This window comes from Emydura macquarii, unplaced genomic scaffold, assembly GCF_026122565.2.
Source record: "Emydura macquarii macquarii isolate MOO-44397 ecotype Brisbane River unplaced genomic scaffold, CSIRO-AGI_Emac_v2 contig_2834, whole genome shotgun sequence".
In the NCBI taxonomy this organism is placed as follows: Eukaryota; Metazoa; Chordata; order Testudines; family Chelidae; genus Emydura; species Emydura macquarii.
The window spans coordinates 4,520,935-4,545,149 of record NW_027132971.1 but is presented as its reverse complement, the minus strand read 5'-3'; the positions used below and the strand labels follow the sequence as shown (position 1 = coordinate 4,545,149).

The 24,215-nt window shown below is 39.7% G+C and overlaps 1 protein-coding gene and 1 long non-coding RNA gene across 4 annotated transcripts; one reads left to right on the top strand and one right to left on the bottom strand.

Annotated features, from left to right (window-relative positions):
• Window positions 1-120: 120 nt before the first annotated feature.
• ZNF330 (zinc finger protein 330) lies at window positions 121-19,227 on the bottom strand. 3 transcript variants are annotated; one of them, XM_067567981.1, is made up of 10 exons: window positions 18,667-19,227; window positions 14,578-14,707; window positions 14,244-14,263; window positions 14,080-14,150; window positions 9,369-9,448; window positions 7,708-7,834; window positions 6,767-6,871; window positions 3,404-3,450; window positions 2,070-2,187; window positions 121-1,159 (listed from the first exon to the last, which is right to left on the bottom strand). In XM_067567981.1, exons 2-10 carry the CDS (start codon window positions 14,695-14,697, stop codon window positions 885-887), a joined length of 963 nt encoding a protein of 320 aa, XP_067424082.1. In that variant the 5' UTR covers window positions 14,698-14,707; window positions 18,667-19,227; the 3' UTR covers window positions 121-884. The 3 variants fall into 3 exon arrangements, with proteins under 3 accessions (XP_067424082.1, XP_067424083.1, XP_067424085.1); XM_067567982.1 differs by lacking the exon at window positions 18,667-19,227 and adding an exon at window positions 18,150-18,448; XM_067567984.1 differs by lacking the exon at window positions 18,667-19,227 and adding an exon at window positions 16,844-17,156.
• On the top strand, window positions 3,442-17,858 carry LOC137166316 (uncharacterized). The gene is made up of 3 exons (XR_010923640.1): window positions 3,442-3,492; window positions 7,907-7,961; window positions 17,760-17,858. It is a non-coding gene; the product is annotated as an uncharacterized lncRNA (long non-coding RNA).
• Window positions 19,228-24,215: the final 4,988 nt, after the last annotated feature.

The following is a 24,215-nucleotide window of genomic DNA, read 5'->3' as shown; positions in this document are numbered from 1 at the left end:
AAAACTCCTAGTGTGATTCTTATTGAATCTTTGATTTCATCCTGCTGTAATGCAGGTAAAGGTTAGATGTAGAATAGTTTTACTGCCCTCTTTGCAAACAATGACTGAATTATTCCAAAAGAGAGAGAATGATGGATTTTATTGGGTAAGGAGGATACATTAACATTTTCATTGTGATAAATAATACTTTTGATCTTATTTATGTAGGTTGCACTGTAGGTGATTGTGCATAACGTCTACGATTAATGTATAATGTTCAAAAAGGCATGGAATGGTTATGTTATGGAGAAATACACTGATCTGCCTTGCCTACAGGCAACGTTTGGTAACGTTACTTTAATTTCAGTTTAAATTTGGTTCATTATAGGTTTGCAGCAAGCACTTTCCTAGTACTCAGTCCAGATCACTATTTATGAAAACTCACTACAGAATGCTGCTGGACTTTTATTTTGTAGCCAAAAATGAATAGTCACCTACTTACACCACTACATATAATTTCTGAAATCAGATTACAGAATTAGTCAAAATTACTCAAGAAAAATAACTTAATTTCTGATGAACAGATGGAAACAAATCCCTTTACCCACCTACACTCCCAATGTGGTGGAGGAGGAGACATTAAGCTATTACACTCAATAATTGCGAGATCAAAACCACTTTGATTACTTGCATGAATATGGACATTCATCTATTCTTCTCTCCAAGCCCTCACCTTACATGTATAAATCTCATCTTGAGTTTCTATAGAAGTTCCATGCCCTTCTTCCCTAATAAGCTTTGATGCTTAAGTGCCTGGCAGAGCTATTTTAGTGCAGCGCACACAATTCATAAAGCACTCATATACTTATTCCTTCCAAATGCTATATAGCTCCCCTTATGTAATCCTAGTCTTCGGGTTCTTCATAGTGGGCATAGCCACTGGCATAGGTCCTTCCTAAATTCAAGTTACTGAATAAATCTGTGGTCTCTGTTTCGGAATCCTTTCCTCCCTCCTCATTGTCTTCATCATCATCCTCTGCTTCGTACTCCTCATATTCATCATCATGATCGCCTGCATCTCCATATTTGCCAGCTGAGAGGTTCTTCCAATAGGCATCATAGCCAGCAGCGCCATCTGCCTCTTCGCCTCCTGTCTGCCGGCCAAACTTCAGAGAGCGTGCTGTGAATAGACAAACAGTTAAATTATTATTCTTCAAGATCAGTCATAACAGACACCCACACATCAGGGGAACTTGCGACATTCCTCCATCTACCATCCATCTTCACCATTTACTCAAGAGGACAATATCAGCAAACAGCCCAGAATTATAGTAATCAGTCACCTAAGAGACTTTAACTGGTTTTTTTTCAGGTTTAATCCTTAGACAGAGCACTTAACTATGACAAACTCTTTTTCTGCTGCTCCCTATCCAAAATATCTTACCTCCAGAGATATTCATACATACAATAGTACCAGATGTACTATTTAGATCATAAACTCTTCAGGACCAGAACTTTGGCTGTAAAGCGCACTTTTGGTGCTGTAATAATATGTATTTTATATATAGACACACAGCTCCCATAATCTGTGTTTTTATGGATAAATTGTGCTGGGTAAGCAGACTTTTGGGGTATCTTTCAGTAAACTTTTTGAATTTCAGCAGGATATTTCTTGATGGTGAAATAAGAAGGGACAGAGTTGAAGTAAACAGGGATCATGGGTGCTTCTTCCTTAGTCCAAAACTTGAAAGTAACACTCAATTCATAACCTTGTCAATATCCAGGGCCCAAATATCCAGGTCCTAACAAATGGATTCTGCAGCTCAGACACAGCAACAACTAACTGAGACAAAGTACTCTCAATGCAAATGTCACAAACTCCCCAAAACATTCTAAAGCTCTTAGATGAAGAACTTCAACATTCCCATGCCCACAAACCCCCCAGACAGCCACCAATGGCATCATATGCCTTTAGTTTAAAAAGATGAACGTATTAAGTTTTCAAACACAGAAATAAGACTTCTAGTAAATTGACTTGCTAAGTCATAGAAGCAGCATTTGTTCCACTAGCCTTTCAAAGACAGCCTTACTTGACATGCTCAGATCCTTTGTCTCCTGAGTTTCATGCCCACATTTAGGGCAAGGAGGCGCTTTTCCCTTTTCTTGCTTAAAAACCTTGCTTCTCGTGTGATCATCACAGAAACAAGCCTGCAGGGTGAAAAGGACATTGTTGTAATCATAACATAATACTCTGGAGCAGGCAAAAAAAAGTGAAATTTCTAATAGCACCTGGGTAATCTGGTTGAGATTAAACTTTAATTAGTTCTTTCTGTAGTAGGAGTGGAATTCATGTACAATCTACCCACCAACTGCCTGTCATGGAAGTTGCCAGCTAGCAGGCTGGCCCTAAAGGAGTGCTGGCCCCAGTCAGTGGGAGTGCTGTCTGACAGACCTCAGCCATATGGACATTAGGTTAGTCCAACAATTTAAAAGAAAACAAAACTAAATTTAAAATGTCTGTTTCGTGAGGCAGTGTGTTCATTGTCCTCTAAATGGAACCTCTCCCTGCCACATAGTCAATTTGTAATTAAAAGGAGACCCCAGTGTGAATTAGTACTAATTAAGCACCAACAATGTGCTCAGCACTGTCCAAGACACCTCAATAAAGACAGCTCCTGTCCTGAACTCGAAGGTGCACACATTTTGTGTGTCACAATAGGAGACTGAGAAAAAGGGGTTAAATAGATTTATTTATTTAAATCGTCTCCCTAATGAAAAATGTTGGGGGTGGACAGTACCTTTGATTTGACATAAGACTTTAGGAATGATCTAAAGGAGGAAAAGATGGAGGCGTGGCATACTGGCATTGGAGGATCATATAGTCAGTGCATAGGAAACCGCATGGAAGAAGGTAAGGAAATAGGAGCAAGAAACAAATGAGAAGAGCCTGGCTCCACTGATGGAACTAAGGGATTCAGGTGTGGGTGGATGGGTGGGTATGTGGGGGTGAGGGGGAAATTATAACAAATGAGATCAGAGATGCAGGCCAAAGTGGACTCATGCAGGGCCTTGAAAGCAAGAATGAGAAATGTAAAACTTAAAAGTGCTGGGCAACACAGTGCCAGTGAAGGCACATGAGAAAGGGAGTGATGTGGTTTGAACAATGGGAGAAGACCATTTTAGCAGCTGTGCTAGCAGTTAGATGGACTGGTGGGACCTGGGAACACAGAAAGGAGGTTATTGAAATCAAAGCAGGAAATGAATGGGGCATGGACAAATATTTGTGCCATATGGCCCCTACCTCATACAGAAGGTATGAGTTTTCTAGATATTGTGGAAGGAGATGTAACAAGACTTGGTACCAGCAGAACATATATGGAGGAGGAGTCAAAGTTCTACCTACTTTAAGTATCTGGATTTTTACCTTACAACGCAGGCATGAATGCTGCCCAAGTCGATTACAGGAAACACCTGATGAAGAAAATGGATAGCATCAGTGTTTGAAAATGAAAGGTAACTTGGCTCTTTTCTTCTACTTTATACATCCAGATCAGCTCTCCAGTTTCATGGGTAGCCTAAAATTACCAGTGTCACCATACAAAATGTAAAGAATAATACAGGGACTAACACAGTTAGTCAAATATTAGATCATTTGAAAGGGCCCTTCACGTCTCAGCAACGTTTCCTGATCATCAGTTCCCAAAGCTACCCAACTGCAGAGTTGTCTGCCAGTTAAGTTCTCATACTTAGAGTATAAATAACTCTTGTATTTTTGAAGTCTTTACTATAAGTGTACCTTGCTACAATCATACTCACTATAGTTAAGGTTTTATTGGGCTATTTTCTCTCTCTTTTCAAGAGTTTTATACACTGAGTCTAATATCTCATTAATAATTTGGTACATGTTTGGGAGCAAATGGTCCCTTACCCCCAAAAACAGTTTTTAAAAAAGTTCAACTATTTTTGTGTTCTCACGTCTTTACAAACACGGTGGAGTTTATTGAAACCACAGTTGAGTCATTGCTTCTTTTTTCCTCATGGTGTCAAAAACAAAACAAAAAAAACCCCACCAGAGCTGTATGGTAATGTTAAACAGAATATAAAGGCAAATACTAAACACCCTTATTTTCCTAATTTGAAAAGGATTTGAGGATGTTAGCAACTTGCAAAATTGAGCTGTCTGTGAATAGTTTGGTAAAGAATTGTCTGTCATGTCCTTATTAAAATCGTACCTTCGTACATATATTTACATACACAATCCCGTGTAATTTTATAGCAAATACGCAAGAAGCAGACCTGGGTTGATGGTGTCTTTTTAAAATCTAGGTTGCCTTATTATTTTCATGTTGTTATTTTTATCTCCACAAGAGGGAGTACTATAAATGCAAAGAAGTTGGATTTTATACCTTAAATGAGGCTTGTTGGATGAAGACAAGGCTTAGGAGGGAGCATGCACACCTTGTTTTGAATCGTTACAAACGATTTATCACGTGCATTTGTTTATAACCAAACTGCCAACTTATCCAACTGTGAGAGCAAGCTTTTAAAGCTTCAGAAATAGACAGTAGGATCCTTCCTTTAAAGAAAGTTGAGCAGGATTGGGGGATCTGTCATATTTAAAGGAGGGGCACTGTGAATAGCAATTAATACATTAAAATATTCCCATGAGGCAGTCTGTACTTTTAAATGTTTTTTTTACTGCTATATTTTATATTTCATAGGCTTTCCAGCTTATGAAATAGAACTTTTTTCATAGGTACAATGGGATTGGCTGTTTAACAATGTTTAAAATTCAATATAAAACTGTATGTTTTATAATCTCACTATCACAAACAGTCCATCTCTCTACTAGGACGACCCTGCACTGTAGAATGTTAAACATAGTGCAACCCTTGTAATGTAATTTCTTCACTCGCTGTGTGACATCACAGCTGTGAATTAAAAAAGTCAACCCATCAAGAGGAAATAATCCCTTTGGAGCAGCAATTGCTGCTCCAGTGGTGCTTCACAGGAAGGCATTCCAGCAGAACATAAAGGAGAGCTAATCAAGTCTCAAGCAACGGTTGGCAGGGAGGCTAAAAGGGAAGAGAGATAAAAGGAGAGGAAAGACTTTTAGAAAAATAGATTATAAAATTTAAAACAGGAATATTTTGAATCATGAGCCAAGAGGCCAAGAGTTTTGTTGGATTCAAAAAAGGACTTGGAATTTATATAGACAAGAAAAGCATACAGAGTTACGATAGCAAGGATTAAAAAGAAAAAGGAAAAAAGCCAAACCAAACACAACCAAGTTTTGAAAGCAGTATAAACCCTCAGGTGTCAGGGCATAAGCCATCCTCTAATTGACAGGAAGAAAATTTTCCTATAGACAGTATATTTCATACATGCCTTCTACCAGGTTTTTTTCCATCTTCCTCTGAAACTGTTGGAATTGACTATTGCTGGATACTGGACTAGCTAGACCACGAGTCTGATCTGGAGGCTTTTAAGCTTTTATGTCTGTACCAGATGTGACGCAGTACCCCAGGGATCGTGCTCCGGATGCCTCTCTACAAAGCCAGACAGGACTCCAATGCTTCGCAACCTGCCCCCCTGTGTCTCCCCACACCACTGCAGTCGTCTCCTACATCTGGCCTTGGAGGTTTCAGCACCCCAGCTCCGCCCGAGTTGCCCTATGAGCCCCCTTCGCCGGGACTCTGGGGAACCCTGTGCCCCCCAAGGGGCCATGCACCCTACCTCCTCTGTCCAAAGTGATTCACAGCCAGCATGGAAGTCAGAAGGGTTTATTAGTTCTCAGGATTACAGCGCAGAAGGACTTTGCTAGCAGCTTAATTAGAAGTTACAGCAGTGACCACCTTGAGAGCCCCATTCTCAGGGCTCCCTCCCCGCCAGCCCCTTGGGTGGGACTGGCCTCTTTTCCCCCAGCCCTCTTGCCCCCCACAACCTGCCACTAGCCCCTCCCCAGTCCTTTGTCTCCTTCCCGGGATAGGTGGCCGCCACTCCTGTCTTCACCTGCCACAACCTATTCCAGCTGGCCTGGCTGACTCAGGAGGATAAAGGGGTCTAGCTGGCAGACGTATGGCTGAGGAAGGCCCTTCTGCCCTCTGATTACACACCCGGGTCCCATCACCGGAAAACATGAGCAACACGTGGGGAAACTGAGACACGCACACATCACTCAGAGGAAACCCCAAAAATATCTTCACTTCATCACACCAGATCCCTTTACAGAAATCAAACTTCGACAGCTTGTATTTTCCTGTTCTTTGGTCTATGTATTATTAAAGTATGCATTGCTAAAATATGAATTTTGACCCTTTGCTACATATGTAGATCCTGATCCAAGGCCTACTGACTTCGAGCTTTGGATAAAAATACACTTTTCCACTCCTTCTGCATTCTTCTGATTCTCCTCTTCATGCCTCCACCTGTGCTGTATTTCTACAAGATAGGCAAGATGCCCACCGTCTCCTGATGCAACTCCTCCTGAAAACTCACTTCTTCAGACGCTAACCCACATTGATAAAAAATAATGTCCTCCATTCAAGGAGCTCCAACTGAACTACAAGGAATCTGGGGAATTGCAGCCGTGCTAGACAGCCAACATGATTTCTAAGGAACAGACAAGAAAAACTTCTGTTGCCTAACAAGCTGGGATAACCACACTCCCAAACTAGACAAGTGAAATACCAGGCCATTTCCACCACCCTAAACAGGTATTATTACACAATAGGAAGAAGTGAATCTGTTTAATATTGGTGAAAGGGATTTTAAGTGGATAACTTACATTTAAATGTTTCTGCCTCCAAAACTTGGCAGCTGGCTTGATGCTCAAACTGATCATCTTCGCAGAGGAAATTATGACAAAAAGAGCAGCTGAATATTCTGCCTCCTACAAGATTTATCAAGACAAAACAGAAAAAATAAGTATGGGTTTAAAAAACCAAACAAACCTCTTTTACTCATGCAATTTAGGCAGCTTTATATGGTTTGACGAAGAATAAATTTTCCTTTCTGTCACAAAACATTTAAGAAGAAAATCCTAAATTAAACATTGTCCATCTGGCATTATGCTAAAAAATACTACATATTACAATGACACACAATAGTATAAAAGTGAAGCATGAAACACTACTGGTCATTTTAGTCTTATAATGTTTTGGATTGATTATGGCTGAAAGGGCTTGTGGTAAGGCTTTTTTTGGCCAAACTATCCCTTACCCATGCTTGCCATCCCCTCTCCAAAATACAAATTTTGTTGACATACACAATAGGAACTTGACAGTTGGAGACTGGTGTGGTTTGATCAAGAAGCTTGGTACCAAGAAAAACAAAACATCGCTTCTAGAGCAAGGAAAGGAATGAGAATACCAAAGACCCAGTCAGTGTTTACATAATGGGTTGGAGTGATATAATTACATAGGGCTCTCAGACACTAAGGTGATGAACGTAGTATAAATGTCTAAATAGATTACATAATATTCCTGGACTGTAATCCCATTTTAGATTACCTACATGCTCTTGGGCATGGTATTTAAATTCTGTCTCAGTTTACCCATTTGAAAAATGGGGATGATACTTAGCTGGCTTCCAGATGTGTTGTGAAAATTAGTTAATGTGGCATGCTTTGAAGATGTAAAATGTGACATTAAGTGTTGTGTTATAATAATCTAGACACAGTAAGCAAAAAAATTAGTTTTTTTTATCTTTCAATCTTAAGTAATTTACCGTGATCCCAGACACCTCTTTCACACTCAATGCATTCTGCATCTGCAAGAGGGCAGATACAAGCATGTGTGCTGAGACACTTCCTACCATGGCAGACCCATGCTTCACAGAAGTCACAGATTGCACCCTGTAAGCACAGAAAAACATCATCTTGGAACATCCATCATATCTAAAGAGAAATTCTGCTTCTGTATTCTAGAACGTGTCCATGTATCCAGTCTGGCTAGGGGCATGTGGTTTGAGGGGAAGAGAAGGTAAGGCACAGTATCTCTTTCCCCTTTTCACCCAATAGCTAGAAATGTATCCAAATTCTAATGAAGTCCTTTCAGTATTCAGCTCATGTTTTCAGCATTCACTTCTGCTGGACTTAATATAATCAACTGTACTTTGGTTTTGCTGTTTTATTTTTTTCCATTAATATCTTGAATCTTATACAAGAAAAATAGCTTTCTCCCCTATAATTTATGGATATGATCTTGCAGCCTTGCTGACACATATGAGATAAAGCTCCGGTAAAAATACAATTTATCATATCAAAGACCACTCAAGCTTTTCTTACAGTTGAAATCAACCATTTAGATTTTAAAATGAACTATAAGCCAGAAATCTGAGCTTCTCGAACAGTAAAGGTCATATCATTTATGAAAAATAAATAAAAAATGAAGCAAACAGTTTATAAACAATTTAATTTTACAATTAAAATTTCAAAACTACAAACCTCAATAAACTTCACTTGTAGTGTTTAACAGGCAGAAGATTTCCTACCTCACCTGTGCTTTACCTACCTCGCCTAAACTTTACAATATACTATATACATATGGCATTAAGGGGAGTTATATCAACATAAAACTGACCTAATGGAGTGGAGAATCACACCCACAGAGTTAACAGAGTCAATGAAAAATCTGTTTCATTTAAGGCACAGAATCATTTTATTATTGCAAACAATCCACTACCTAGAGGAGGCAGCTGCAGGGATATATTTACATTAACTTTCCACAGTCACATAGTCCTTTCCTCCTAAATTTTAAATATTTAAGAATTTCTTTGGCAATTTTCACATTTAAAAAGAATACTTTTGGTATTTTGAGGGAACTTATCACCTTACTATATAAGGGATGAAAAGGAAAAATATGTTATTGTCGTATAGAATAATCACTGTAAATAAAATTATTTATGGTTAAACACTGTTCTCAATGACCTCATTGTAAAATCAGCAGAACTCCATTAACTTCAGTGGCATTAATCTAGATTTACACATTTTAATGGAGAGTGGCATATGGCCTTTAATCATTTAGGCCCCAATCCTATACATATGTGGCTTTACTTGCGTAAATAATCCCATTGAGCTCATGAGGGCTATGTAAAGATACTCAAGTGCATAGGAGTTTGCAGGATCTGCACTTAAAAAAAATGTTTGTTTAGGTTTGTACTCCTATGGAAAAGTATTTTGTTACAGAGCAATGAGAAGAAAAACATACTGAGGTTTAGTCTGGTATTACCCTCTAAAAAATAAAAGCCAGATTCACAGAGTCCAAGCCCAGAAGGGACCACTGTGATCATCTAGTCTGACCTTCTGTGTAACACAGGCCATAGAATATCTGAATAAGGCTGCACATTGCTCTCTTATTCCAAAAGACAACATGATTTTGTATACATACCACCATTGCAAGGCCAGTACTATACACGCCAGCATGTTTTATAACACAGTCTGAAGACTTCATCATACATTTTGTTTTTCCTATTAACCCAAAACAAAAAATTATGTAGAGTCAAAACAGTTTAGAATGAATGACAACGTAACAGCAGTAAAAAAAAATAATAGGGAATTTAAGCAGATACTTAAGTACAATGAAGGCAAAAAAAAAAATGCAACAAAACCATACACAACACATTCTCACGCCGGAATAACCTATTTAATCATTTTTCTTTTCCATTTCGGCCCAAATCTCTCTCGCCTCACTTCTGAGATTGTAAATTCTATTAGGCAAGATCCCTGTCTTACTATAGGTTTTGCAGCCTGCTGAGCACATTGTCAACACTTCACAAATCATTATCAAATCACATAAAATTAAAAGAACGTTATTTAGATTGCAGAGTCAAGCAATCAAGTTTTACCACTCAGTAACAGTGGCCATAATGTAATCAAAATTTAGCATCCCTGTAGTGGGAAAATACCAAAAAATGCCAGCACTGTAACATTTAAAAAGGGAACTGCAAAAGAATGAGGATGCTAGTGAGACTGAAATTAAAAAGAGCACTCAGCAAGGGTAAAATACCAGCAAGCAGCAAGAAGACCACTTAAAAACACCATAATAAAGGTTCCGACTAAACAAATACTGCTAATCAAAAAAGACAGGAGGAGGAGGACCAAAAGAACGCAACCATAGCTTAAACAGCAGAGTAATAGAGACCATTAGAGGCAACAACAAAAAAATCCTTTAAAATGTGGAAGTCAAATCCTAATGAGGAAAATAGGAAGGAGCACAAACTCTGGAAAATGAAATGTAAAAGTATAAATAGGCAGGCCAAGAACGAATTTGCAAAGCAACTTGCTAAAGATGCAAAAACTAACAGTAACATTTTTTAAAGTACATCAGAAGCAGGAAACCTCCCAAACAGGCAATAGGGCCCAGACAACAAAGGTATTAAAGCAGCACTCAGGGAAGACAAGGCCATTGCAGAGAAGCTAAATGAATTATTTGCATTAGTCTTCACTGGAGAAGATGTGGGGAAGATATCCACATCGAAGCTATTATTTTGGGGCATAAATCTGAAGTGCTGTCCCAAACTGATGTGTCGATTGGTTTTAGAACAAATTGATACCCTAAACAGTAATAAATAACCAGGACCAGATGCTATTCATCTAATAGTTGTGAAGGAACTCAAATATGAAATTGCAGAACTACTAATTGTAGAATGTAACATAGCACTAAAGTTAGTCTTTGGTCCAGATACTGTAACTGGAAAGTAGCGAATGTAATGCAAATTTTTAAAAAGGGCTCCAGAGGAGATCCTGGCAACTATCGACTGGTAAACCTCATTTCAGTACTGGATGTACTGGTAGAAAGTATAGTAAAGAACAAAATTATCAGACACATAGCCAAACCTGATTTGTTGGGGAAGAGTCAGAGCTTTTGTAAAGGGAAGTCATGCTTCACCAATCTATTAAAATTCTCTGAGAGAGTCAACAAGCATTTGGATAAAGGTGGTCCAGCTGATATAGTGTACTTGGATTTTCAGAAAGCCTTAACAAGATCCCTCACCAAAGGCTCTTTAAGGAAACTATATAGCCATGGGATAAGAGGAACGGTCTTTCCATGGATCAGTAACTTGTTGAAAGACAAGAAACAAAGGATAGGAATACATGATTAGTTTTCACAATCGAGAGAGATGAACAGCTGGGTCCCCCAAGGATCTGTACTAGGATCAATGTTGTTCAATATATTCACTAATGTTCTGGAAAAGGGGGCGAACAGTGAAGTGGCAAAGTTTGTAGACAATACAAAATTATTCAAGACAGTTGAGTCCAAAGCAGACTGAGGAGTTACAAAAGGTTCTCACAAAACTGGGTGACTGAGCAACAAAATGGCAGATGTAATTCAACGTTGATAAGTGCAAAGTAATGCACAAGTAAAAAAATAAACCCAACTATACATATACAATTATGAGTTCTAAATTAGCTGTTGCCACCCAACAATGAGATTGTGGAGATGGTGTGTAGGATTCTCTGAAAACCTCCACTCAATGAGCAGCAGCAGTCAAAAAAGCTAATAGTACATTAGGAACTATTTGAAAAGGGATAAAAAATAAAACAGAAAATATCGCAATGCCACCATATAAATCCATGGTGTGCCCACACCAAGAATACTGTGTCCAGTTCTGGTTGCCCCATCTCAAAAAGTATATAGTGGAACTGGAAAAGGTTCAGAGAAGGACAACAAAGATGTTCCAGGGTATGGAATGGCTTCTATACAATGAGAGTCTACAAAGATTAGGACACTGTTCATCTTAGAAAAGAGATGACTAACGGGGGATATGACTGAGGTCTATAAAATAATGAATGGTGTGGGAAAAGTGACTAGAGAAGTATTATTTACCCTTTCACGCAATACAAAAACCAGGGGTCACCCGATGAAATTAACAGGTAGCAGATTTAATATAAATAAGGGGAAGTACTTTTCACACAGTGCACAACTAGTCTGTGGAACTCATGGCCATGAGATATTGCGATTGCCAAAGGTATAACAGGGTTTTTAAAAGAAACTGGATAAGTTCATGGAGAATAGGTCCATCAATAACTATTAACCAAGATGGTCAGGGATGCAACCTCATGCCCAGGGTGACCCTTAACCTCTGACTACCAGACAGTGGTCGATCATTCCACAATTGTCTTTTTCTATACTCTCCCCTGAATCTCTGTATGGGCCACTATCAGAGACAGGATACTGGGCAAGATGAACTACATTCTGACCCTGTAGGCCAGTTCTTATGTTCTAAAAGTTAAGAAATGCCACATTTAGAGTTGCGTCTGCAACTTTAATTCTGCCTGCTTGTGTGTCCACCTTGTGCACTAGCTGAGGCTGAGGCCTGGAAAAAGTAATGTGTGATCATATATCTAAAGACTGTATCATAATAGAAACGCACAAAGGGTCTGAATTAATGTTGCACTTGCCAAGTGCAAATCTTGCACATCTTAGCTTTTGAGTGCTTGATTTTGCAAGCATAGTAATGTTCCTTTAACACAGCTTTCTTGGGATGCAATTTCCTAGTTTTTCCTTTTAAAAATGTATTAAAAAATTGTATCATATGGAACTGTAAACTAACAACCCTCCATTATGCAGCATCAGCAGGGGCTTACAGTACTTTAGCTACATGACAAACTACGTTAGCTAGCAGCAGGAGGGTTGGGAAACGACTGCTGGAGTTATGTGCTGGGTATGGAAGGGTGGCTGGGGTCTCGCCACCATGGTTCTCTATTCCCCTTCAGGACTCTGGGGGGAACTCCTGCCCTATATGGTGCCCATAAAAGGGGGGGGGGGATATTTTTAACAACTTTATAACTCAGGAGGATTTCATGGGACAAGAAAGCAAAAGCCATGCCTCTGGCCCTCAGGCTTTTCCCTACCAAATTTTGAAAGCCTGCTACAAACAATGTAGGTGTTAGAACTTTTTTTAAAAAGAGGCTTAGAATTTTTTTTAATGGAAAGTTTTAGGCAGCCTAAATACAAGAATCACTAACAGTTCACCCTACGATACAAGTACCAAACAATTCTGATTGTGTTTATTGGGAAATATTGGAAGCTAACATCTTTTTGTAGGATACTTTTAGGAACACTTTCTTCTCCCTCGAAACATTTTGCACATCAGGATAAACAAATTCAACAAGGCTCAATTAAGTTAAAAGACGTACAATGTAGCAGAAGAGTAGAAAATGAATGTTTACCACTTTAGGGTAGTCTCTATAATGACAGAAAGGAGGTTTATGAATTATGATATATAGTGGAGTATCATTATACACTAATGGCCTGATTTTTCAGAAATGCTCAGCATCTGCAGCTCCCAGTGAAGTCAACAGGAATTGCAGGTGATCCGCACCTCTGAAAATCAAACCACAAATAACCAACATGCTTTATGGCAAGTAGACAATATATAAAAATAGGTGAAAACCCATTAAACCAGGAAAGCAACAAAATTCATTTGAAAGTATAAATCGTTATTAGCCCCCCATCATCTCACATTTTAAGCAAGCAACAGTGCAAATAAGATTTAGTACCTGATCTAAAGCCCAGTGTCTTTCCATGGACTTCAAAGGGCTTTGGAGCAGACCTTTAATGCATGTAAGTACTATAGTAACAAGTTATACAATATAAACATACAAGGCCGAAAATTTATAACTGATTTAATTTATACTAGGAAATAATCAGTGGTGATAACTTTGTCCTAAAAGATGCAATATTTCCTGATTAAAAGAGCAGCATTTTGGCAGCCTTTTTAACTTTGCTGTCAGGCATCCCACAGCCATTTATTTAAAGAGAGAGCCAGAATGTAGAACCGTCTCAGTCATAACAAAGTGCTAAACATGTTTTTAAACAATAAACATGAGAGACAAACTAAGAGTCGAAACCCTTTTGGAGTCAGGGAGGCTACTCAAGTACATGAGAGTCTGCACAAATCAGCCCTCAAGCGGCAAATTTTCAGCTGTGCAAATTGGCATAGCCCCATGAAAGCGATTGGGCTATGACAATTGACACCACCTGAGGAGCAGCTTCTAGCCAGCCCTAGTTAAAATACTGAGACTTTATTTAACAACACAAAAGGAATGCAGTGTTAGGGGAGCAAAGTGTATTTTCCTTTATTATTTACACTTACCACAGTGTGCACAAATAGGCAATTTTTGAACAGAACTACAAAAGTAGCAAAAGGCTCTATTCTTCTGTCGTCTTGTCATATGAAAAAAATCAAAACAAAGCATTAAACAAAATCTTTTAAAGTTAAATTAGGTTAAAATGCTGAAGGAAATAAAGCATACTCACCTCTGGCATTTATCACATTCCTGTGAAATGCAAATGATTGAATAGTTATTTTTTCTCTACATAAAACAGTCAGTGTACAGTTTGTGTGAAGATTCTGATAATAATGTATTATTAGGTTACAGATATATATATTTTATAATATTTATTATTAGGTAACAGATCTATATTTACATTGAAACACTCAAATTCTTCTTTAAATTCAGTGCTCATGATATAAATAAATTACAGTATAAGTATAAAGAATGTCTTTCTAATTTAATGCAGCCAATGTAACTGTATCAATGGTTTTGCAGAAATTTTAAAATGGTATTAGAGGTAGTTTTTGTTATTTTACCATTGAAGCATTACAAGGATGTTTAGCTAAATCTATGTTGCCTCTTGAAGCTCTTATTTGCTTTTCTCGTTCTCGACGATTCTCAGCCTTCTTGCGTGCACCTGTCTTCTTTTTAGGCATTTTTCTCTTTCTATAAGAAACAAAAAACAATACATACACACAAATATTTTACACATACGGTAGCATTAATTAGCCTTTGAGTTCATGTCCTGTAAAGTTCTTTTATATCAGCATCATCTACCTCCACTCCTTCCTTTCTTTGAAAGCTCCATGTCTTCATCTTTAAATGTAATTTAAGTGCCCAATCCCACAAACACTTAATTAGCTGGGCTACTCTGTACTGAGCTTCATGCTTGGTGGTAGTTGTCATATAATTCATCTGTAAAGTGGTAGTGATTGTTTTGTTGTTGTTGTTGTTTTAATTTTCCCACTTGTCTTACTAATGGGTCACACAAATTACATTAATTTTCTCTCTCACTTCTCTCCCTTCCCTGAAATCTACACACAGTCTGGTTATTTCAATCAAAGAGCATTTGTTCTTCAACTGCAGAAGTCAGAATATTGCAGCAATGCAAATTTAACTCTTCTGTGATGTGACTGGATTATTAGAATGGCCAGACTGGATCAGATCAATGGTCCATCTAGCCCAGTATCCTGTCTTCTGACAGTGGCCAATGCCAGATGCTTTAGAACAAATGAACAGGACAGGGCAATTATCAAGTGATCCATCCCCTGTTGTCCAGTCCCAGCTTCTGGCAGTCAGAGGCTAAGAGCTTGTTTAAGCTCAAAACGTTACACTGGTGCAGCTGTGTCGCTGTTGCTCTTCAGGGTAGACACTACCTACGCTGACTGGAGGGGTTCTCCCATCAACATAGGTAATCCATCTGCTCAAAAGGTGATAGCTAGGTTGACAGAAGATTTCTTTGGTCATAGCCCTAACTGATGTAGTTAAACTGAGGCCTTAGGGACACCAAGAGCATGGGTTGCATGCCTGACCATCTTAGCTAATAGCCATTGGTGGGCTTATCCTCTATGAAATTATCTAATTCTTTTCTGAACCCAGTTATACTTATTGCGGGGGATGTTGTGAAGGCCAAGAGTTTCATAGGTTTACAGTGCATTGTGTGAAGTACTTCCTTTTGTCTGTTTTAAACCTGCTGCTGATTGATTTCGTTGGGTGACCTCTGGTTCTTGTGTTATGTGATCATGTAAATACACTTCCCTGTTCACTTTCACTACACCATTCATGATTTTATGGATTTTATCATTACGGTTTAACATGGCCACACTGCTGCACCTGCATGCAGTGAACTGCAGGATCACAGCCCTGAAACAGAAATAAACCCATCACCAACAACCTCTGATTTCTCAAGGTGTAAATCCATCTCTCAAATTTTACTCCAAAAATCCCAAACAAAGGGGAAAAAAAAGAAAACAAAAACAGTTTGACAGTTTTTCTGCTGAAGAAAAGGCACTAGTAGAATGTTGCCACAAATTTCTATGCAGAGGAATAAAAAATTTAGTAACTCCTAAACAGAAAATTGTGTTGCCTTAGGGGGGAAAAAAAAAGAAAGAAAAGAAAAAAACCCCACCCTATCTTCCCCTCCAATAGAGAAAGCAATATATTGTCCTGTCGAGATATTAAAATTTGCTTTTTGATAACCCACATAAATCAGTTTGTTCACCACTTAGCACTTCATGCCATGTTTAAATTGTATTAGACTGTCATATTTTGTGTTCAAAATTGCATTGCTGAGCTTCCTGCTAGCAACTGTCATTATTCTGAGGAGTGACATTTATGACACTGGGAGTCCAATATTAGATTGTAAACTAATTTTCATCCACTTTAATGCTGATTTAACAATAAGAACTTTAATGTTTAGTATTTATACATAACCTTGTCGTTTATTTCATATTCTGAGGCATTGAAATGGCAATTTCATAAACATATCAAAAACAACTGAATACACAGATGGCGACAAATGCTTAAGAAGTGCATTTAAAGAACGCTACACTAAACAAAAAAAAAGTGGTGTAGGTTTCTTTCCAGACCAAACAACCCTTTCAAATACTAGGCAATAATTAATAAACAACACTTTGCAAACATATAGAACTTTTCAAATGAGGATCTCAAAACACTTTACAACCATTAATTAATCCTCAACATTCCTATGTCATATGTATTACTCTCATTTTACTGAAGAGAAGCTGAGGCTCAGAAAGGTTAAGAGTATTGCTGAAAATACACAGGAAGTTTGTGACAGACCTGGAAGCAGAATGCAGGAGACCTAGCTTCTCTCATCGCTATTTTCTCTCATTGTTAATTCCATACTGGCCTGACTTTTCAGTAAAGTTAATCCATGATGTTATTACGGCTATAACAGGAAACTGTAACATCTGAATTACTGAGAAATTGGGCACATATATGAGTATGTGCTTCCCACACAAGAGAAATCAAAATTCTTATAGTTAATGAGCTCAAATGTTAACACTTGGAGTAGGCTCTCATTATTACGCAGATCCATATATATGCATGACAAATTATACATGCACATCAACAGGATGCCCCATCCAGGGAAGGCAGCTGTAAAGCACACCAGAACCTTTATTATAAGGAGTATTTGATACAAGATGTTACAGATTCTATTAATCACTTTTGGCAGAACCTGTATGAAATTATATTTTAAATGTTTCCACTGTATTAACATTATTTAGTATTTATATTATTCAGTACAATGACTACGCCCATTTTTTATTATTTAACTACCATGCTGCTTTCTAGCAAGGTAGCTAGCTATCCCTCTCTAGTCACAAAACATGTAATGTCCTACCAACCTCATTTCCTGAATGTCTTGCTCTTTATGGGCTGAATCTTTTAGGTTTTACTCAGGCAAGACTCCCCCGAGCCTCGTAAACACCAGCCAAATTACCTACAGCCTCTCCTTAAAAATGAATGGCACAACTCTTGTATGGGGCACTGGCTGCCTATTTCACAACTGTACACAGCGATTAGGTATCCATAAAGAAAATTTTCTACAGTGCCCACATTTCCTGTATTGCTATTAAATCAAAATTGCACATAACTATTTGAAGCACACATTAGAGTAGTTTTATGGCTTGATTTATGTAACTAATGTTCCATCCAACAAAAATTCAGCATATTTTGTTCCTGATTATTTTAGGCTTGGCATTTAATCTACGCACAAACATTAGTGAGCTCTTTGAAAGCTGGCGTCAATCACCCTGGAAAATCTTGCTGGATAAAATAGAACATAGTGGCTGCCACTAGCATGGTTTAGAAATAGCCATGTTTTCTGGAAGTCTTTCACCACTCCTAGAAGATGTTTAGTCTTTAAATTGTAAACTCTCCAGGGAAGGATTTATCAGAATCTTTTTAATGTCAAGCATATATTATAGCACTAAAATAAATAACTGTTTTATGTGTTTGGTAATAACAGAACGAGGGCAGACTTTGTGATTTACTGGGTTCTAAGTAAGAGAGGGGCCTAAAGCATGAGTTGTCACCCCCTCTAGTGAGCCTGTTTCCAGAAGGAGAGATCAAGCAGAACTACCTCTCAAGCCAGTGGCCCTAACCCCAGGTCAAAGCGGGATCCTTAAATTCCGCCTGCGTGGCATTCCAGAAGCAAAGTCCTCAAACAGTGAGGTCCACTTGGAGTCGGGCCCGATCAGTGGTTTAAGCTACTAAAAGCAAATGTTACAGAACCCTTCCACCTCCAGCTTCATTTCCTCCCTTCCGGGGCCAGGGCAGGGCGCACAACGTGCATTTAATGAGCAATCAGACCTTCCCTCTCCAGGAGCCGCAACCTCCGCCCTGGACAAACCAATGAGAGTGGAGGGGGCTGCTGATTAGCCCCGGCACTACAGCCAAGGCCCGCTCCCAGCAGCGGCTTGCAGGCCTGCCTCCGACCGGACAGAGGCGGAGGAGTCCGAGGGCGTCTCTCCCGCACCCCTCGCCGAACGCTGGGGCACAAGCAGAACGCTGAGGAGCCCAGCGTTCTCTCCGCTCGCGGGGGGAGGGACCCACGAGCCTCCCTGCAGCGCCGCGCTCCCCGCGCGGCTGCCTCTCACCTGGCCCAGCTGCTCCGGCGGCCGCCCCGGCTAAGTTCTCCCCTGCGGACCGCGGGGAGCGGGTGTGTGCGGAAGCCGGAACCGGTCCCTCCTTCGCCGCTCTCGGCTTCACACACAGCCGCTCGCTGTGCCGCCTCGGAGGTTCCGGGCGGCGGCTGGATCCCGGATCCCTAAATCTCCGGTGCCAGACGCTGCAGGGCTGATGTGGGCGCTGGACGGCCGCCCGCGAGCAGTATCGCTGTGCAGGGCGCGCAGGCACCTGGAAGGAGGCTGAAGTTTGAGCGGACGGGGGGGAGGGAGCGCGGTCTAGAAATGCCCCATTCTGGTGTGTGGCAGCAGCACATCGGCCAGGGTGCTCAAGCTTGGCTGGTCGGTGCTGACGGCCACCGTAACACTTGATCCTGCACCGCCCCCAGCTCTCGAGCAGAGACTTTGTTTCCTATGTGGATGCAAAGTGACAAGCAGCCCTGGATCAATGCTAAATCATGTGCAAGATACAAAATAAGGCATGGCAATGGGCACCCTGGGGGCCCTGTGACTCCCGTCTGAGCAATCGCCTCTCGTCAGCGTTGCCCCTGGAAATAAAAGTAGGCTGCAGGATTTGTGCAATGTTTGCTTTTAGTGATCTTGAATGGTGGGATAAGCCTTAAGTATAAGCAATGCCAGTATCTGTTTGGGCTCCTAATGTGCCTATTTTAATCAGAAGGAAGACCTTGATTTATTATATATGTAGCACCACTTTGGCAATTTAAAGACAGGTAATATCTCTACTGGAAAGAGTGTACAATCTAACCAGACTAGGTACAAATAAAGCAGGGGAGATATGTTATTGAAAGTTAATGTGATTCATCAGAACTTTTTGATGTACATTTTATTTCTAGTTCCATTTATTCAATGTTCTGCATATGGTGGGGTATACTGAAGGAGTCATGATGGGTGGAAAAAGAGATGCAAGCAGAAAAGCAAAGGAAAGGATCTGAAAGCATAGGTCAAAACAACAAAGTGGACTTTTTTTATGACACGTACCAGCAAATGTTAAATACTATAGCTGGTGTGGGAACTTCTAGGAAGCAACATAGGGGCACAGCTTTTAAACTCCATTGAAATATATTGGACAAGAATTGGAAGAACACAATAGAAAATAGTAAATGTATAGTTACCAAACAAAGACTGACCCTCTTAAGCATAGACAGTTGGCATATTGTTGCCCCTTTTGACCCGAATGGCTAACCAAAAATTCGGGATCTCATAAGTTGTTTCATTTAGAAGGAGAAATTAGTGATCATTAGATGTTTGATGCACTTTGTACATTCTTTTTCAATAAATAAAGGTCCCGTGTCTCTGAATGCGGAAGGAATCAAATAGCAGGAAACAGCTTCTTTTGCTTACAGCACCAAGAGCACTTTTTTCAGCCTGAATCTGTGACCCAAAACCTCTCCCCAGGTTTCTACCAGGGTCAGCCATAGTGTTGCAGGCTGTGTCTCAATCTTTCCCAGTTGTTTCCATCTGTTCTGCCTACATGCACATCTATCAGGTGGGGGAATACTTAGCAAAGCTCCTAGATGGGTTCATATATTTCTTTCCTTAAGTGAGAGCTTATGCTTACAGTAACGTTAATTGAAAGGTGAGTTCACACCTGTCATTCACAATGGGCTTTTAACTCGACCATAATAAGGTTTCACCCAGTTCATAATATAAACATAATCATAATATATTTGCTTGTATTGTAGCTTCCTTGACTGAAGACTAGAAATTGCTTGCTGTTTGAGTTCACCAGCAATAACAAACAGGCAGTTGTTTAGATTTGTTCTCTGTAGAAAAAGGAGGGCCATAGACTACATTTGGTCTCTTGGGCTACTATGCATTGGGTACCTCTGTCCTGGAGAGAAGTCAGAAATCTCAATCCACCTTCATTAGTGTGGGTACTAATTAAGCAGTACATTTTTCTTCTGATTTAAAATGTACTGCTACTGGTACAGTGCTTGGAAAATCATTGGAAAAAAACTTTCTTGTTAACATTAATGGCTGTATGTTGCCATGGCTAGCTGCACCTTTGACCCCATTCCCCCCGCCCGGTCTCTCAGAGAGCATCCCTTCAGGTGCCTCCTGCCTTCATCTGTCCCTGGTTGAAATCTCATGATTTCTCTTAGATTGGGTCCTTTGGGTACAATACCCTGTGTCTCAACCATGATTCCTCAGTAGGCCCAACTGGGCTCAGTGCCTCCAAGTCTTCCCTTCAGGAGCTGTGACCCAAACAATGACCCAATACAAGTTTTTGTTTAATCTTAACATCAGAAACACAGGCAAGAGAAAAAAGGATTTTAACATAATAGAAGGCCTGTGTGCATATCCATCTTATCTATAGGTTTAGGTAGGCCAATCTTATCCCAGCTCCTTTTATCGCTGGAGCCTGGACTTCAATCTGTTCCCTTGCAGTCTCTGCCTCCCTCTTCCCTGACCTTCAGGGACTGTCCATTTATCCACCCAAATTTCTTTCTTCTAGTTTTTCCTGCTTGTTACAACCTGCCACTAAGTTGGATTGTTGAGCTTCAAAGCGAATGACACCCATGTTGTCTTTCAAGTATCACTAGATGGGGGCTATCTGAAGCTATGGGCCCCTTTCCTGATTATGTGCAACTCACCCCTACTTGAATTAACCTCTTATAACAAATATAGCAAACCGCACAATAACAAACAAACAGATGGAACATATAATTTTCATAAAATATGACAGGCAGCCCCACATCATTCATATATGTTCTGACATTTTTCCATGTTTATGCACCATGATTTCACAGAGGTCCTTATATTAATTAGAAGATGTTCAGTGTAGTTATTAAATTAATCTGTTCTACAAAACTGAAGGCGAAGAAGGAAAGCTGGTCGTATTTCTATGATGTAATTATAAGCCTTTGTGATGGGATTTATATACTTACTCCTCATCTGCTTTGGATAAGAAGGAATGAACAGACAATAGATATTTTGTCAGTACTGCTTCACTTAAGTAAGTTTTCTTTTAGGACATTTGTTTTATTCACCAGGTATTTTATTAGTTCTGCTTGTTAGTCCTGTAGGATAGTTGTATTAACGTTGGACATGGTCCTGAATTTCTCACTGAGGCTAGGCTCCCAATGAAGTTAATAGGAATTTGGCCTCAGGGAGGAATGAAAGATTATGCCATTGGGAGAAATCATGGCTCCACTGGAGTCGTGACAAAACTACTGACTTCACTGGGGCCAACATTTCACCCATTGTATCTATCCCAATCAATAATTCAGTTGTCAGTCCTTTTCTCAAGGGAAAGCCAAGGAAGAAAATTTGATACCATACCAAAAGGAAACATAACTCAATTTCTGGTTTAAACAAAATAATTACGATAATCATATAGCCAGATACTTCTCCTGTGTGAGTAGAGGGTAAAGAAAAGGGAGCATAAAAGTAAAAGATTTCATAAAAAATATTTGTAATTTGGGTTATGTATGGTTTAAATTAGTAACCTACTTAGAGAGTGCATGTCTGTGCTACCACCACAAGAGACAAGTGTATTTGTGAGTTTCCTCCAGGTCTGCATCATTCATGTTGTTGTTGTTACCATAACTATTTTGTATTCTGGTTGTGCCCAGGATGTCCACACATGCAGAAAAGCAATCAGGATAAATAACAAAGTTTGCCAAAAAATGGTCTGGTCTGCTCTGGAAAAAATATACAGATCAAATAATTCACTTTCAGAAACTAATGGGACTTCCAAATCAAAGCAGATATTACCTTTGCCTAGATGTCTTGGCAAAACAACTATTGTGCTTCCCTCAGATCAGAAAATTTGATGTAAGCAAATACTCTAAAAGATTACAAATTTATAGAGTGGAAAGAGACAAACAATGAATAATAACTAGACAGATGGGCAACTGACTAGATTCGTTTGTCAGTCTCACTTAAAACAATTGAAGCAAATATTTTTGTGTTGATCCTGTCAGCTATAGATGCATTGATTAGATCCAGGAATCAACCTCTAGGTGGCAGTAGTGAGACATCTCAACCTTAGAAACAAACAGCAAAAAGTCGATTTTTTCCCCAAGTAGATAAAGGGTCCTAGAGCTGCAATACAAAACAGAGGACAATAGTCAAGATAGGACTAAACAATATTTAGCTTTTAAAGTTTCCATCAGCGACATTTACTGGAGAATTTTGAAGATGTTAAACAGTACCCATGAAAATGGATTTATCTGCTTCTCTGCAAAGAATTTCCCAAGCATTGTGCAAAGACCATGCTTATTATCTACAATGACAAAAATTACCACATTTTAAGCAGTTGGGGGTGAAATCTCCACCTCCCTGTCAAAGCTCAATTATCATTCTTCCTCCCTCTTGTGCACTCTCCATAGCTTTGTAGCACAGCCATCATCCTTCTAGCTAAGGAAACCTGGCCAAGACTCCCACTGGAGCCTATCAATACTGCTCTTTTTAAATGGCCAGAAGGGTTTGTGTTAAGTAATGCCCTCCTGTGTCAGCCATACCCTAGCAGCATTGACTCTGCTGCAACCCTAAGCCATTCTGCTGGGGGACCCAGAGACTGAGACCAGAAATGAGTGACAATGAGGTGCACCTTAGATAAGGTAAGGGTTGCATATAATAGGGTAGGCAATATTTTTGTCATATTTTTAGATTAATTGTAAAACCTGCAGTATACCTGGTTGCTCCTTTCTCCTCTGCTCAAACACTACATTACCCTGCATCTTTTGTAGTCATGTGGGAAAGTAGATGCAAAATGGTTACCAAAGCAGAATGCTCGTGTTTTATGCCGAGTCTCCACTAGTGTAAATTGTTGTGCAGGTGCAGAACAACAGAGACTCCAGCAATCACTCTTTTGAATTCAGGTTTCTAGAGCTGGGTAGCTGGACTGAACAGGAGCACTGGGGAGTCAGAGCAGTATACTGGATATTGGTACACTGAGGCAGCAAAAAGCCCTGCTGATCAAGCCTTTTCTTCACATCCTGCCTCCCTGACTCCATAACCCAATTCATCAGCTGTCCTCCTTACTGACTAGTCTGCCTCCCCAAATGCATGTACACTGCAAAACAAAACAAAAAAACCCTACAGCAGAAAGTCTCAACGCCCATGTCTGAAGACTCAAGCTTGTGCTATGGCACTAAAAATAGCAATATAGACATTACCGCTGAGGCTGGAGTTCAGACTCTGAGACCCACCCTCCTCGCCTGGCTTCATAGTCCAAACAGGAAAGTCTATGGAGTCTCAACGAAACTTTTTCTTAAAATGAGGGGGGAAGTGGGGTGGGAATGAAAGCACTGTGGAGGCCAGCGATATTATTTGTGAAGAGATTGCATGTTCCGCCAAGCCATTTTCAGATAGTGAATTTGTTTTAAAAATGCATGCTTAAACCAGCCGATGTAGCATGCCCTGAAAAAAAAAAAAAAGAATTTTTCTAACATCCGTTTGTCTAGAAACATGGTTGCTGAGTGAATAACAGAAATGGCAGATGATATTAAACTGCAGCTTAGGAAAAAAGCCAAGGAGTTTTGTGCATTTTTTGT

Coding starts and splice junctions, on each gene's coding strand:
- ZNF330 (XM_067567981.1), bottom strand. CDS start 14,697: ATGCCTAAAAAGAAGACAGGTGCACGCAAGAAGGCTGAGAATCGTCGA. Junction 3,451..6,766: donor GGAGGCAGAAACATTTAAAT/GTAAGTTATCCA, acceptor TTTCTTCATCAG/GTGTTTCCTGTAATCGACTT. Junction 2,188..3,403: donor ATTCATGCCTGCGTTGTAAG/GTAAAAATCCAG, acceptor TTCACCCTGCAG/GCTTGTTTCTGTGATGATCA.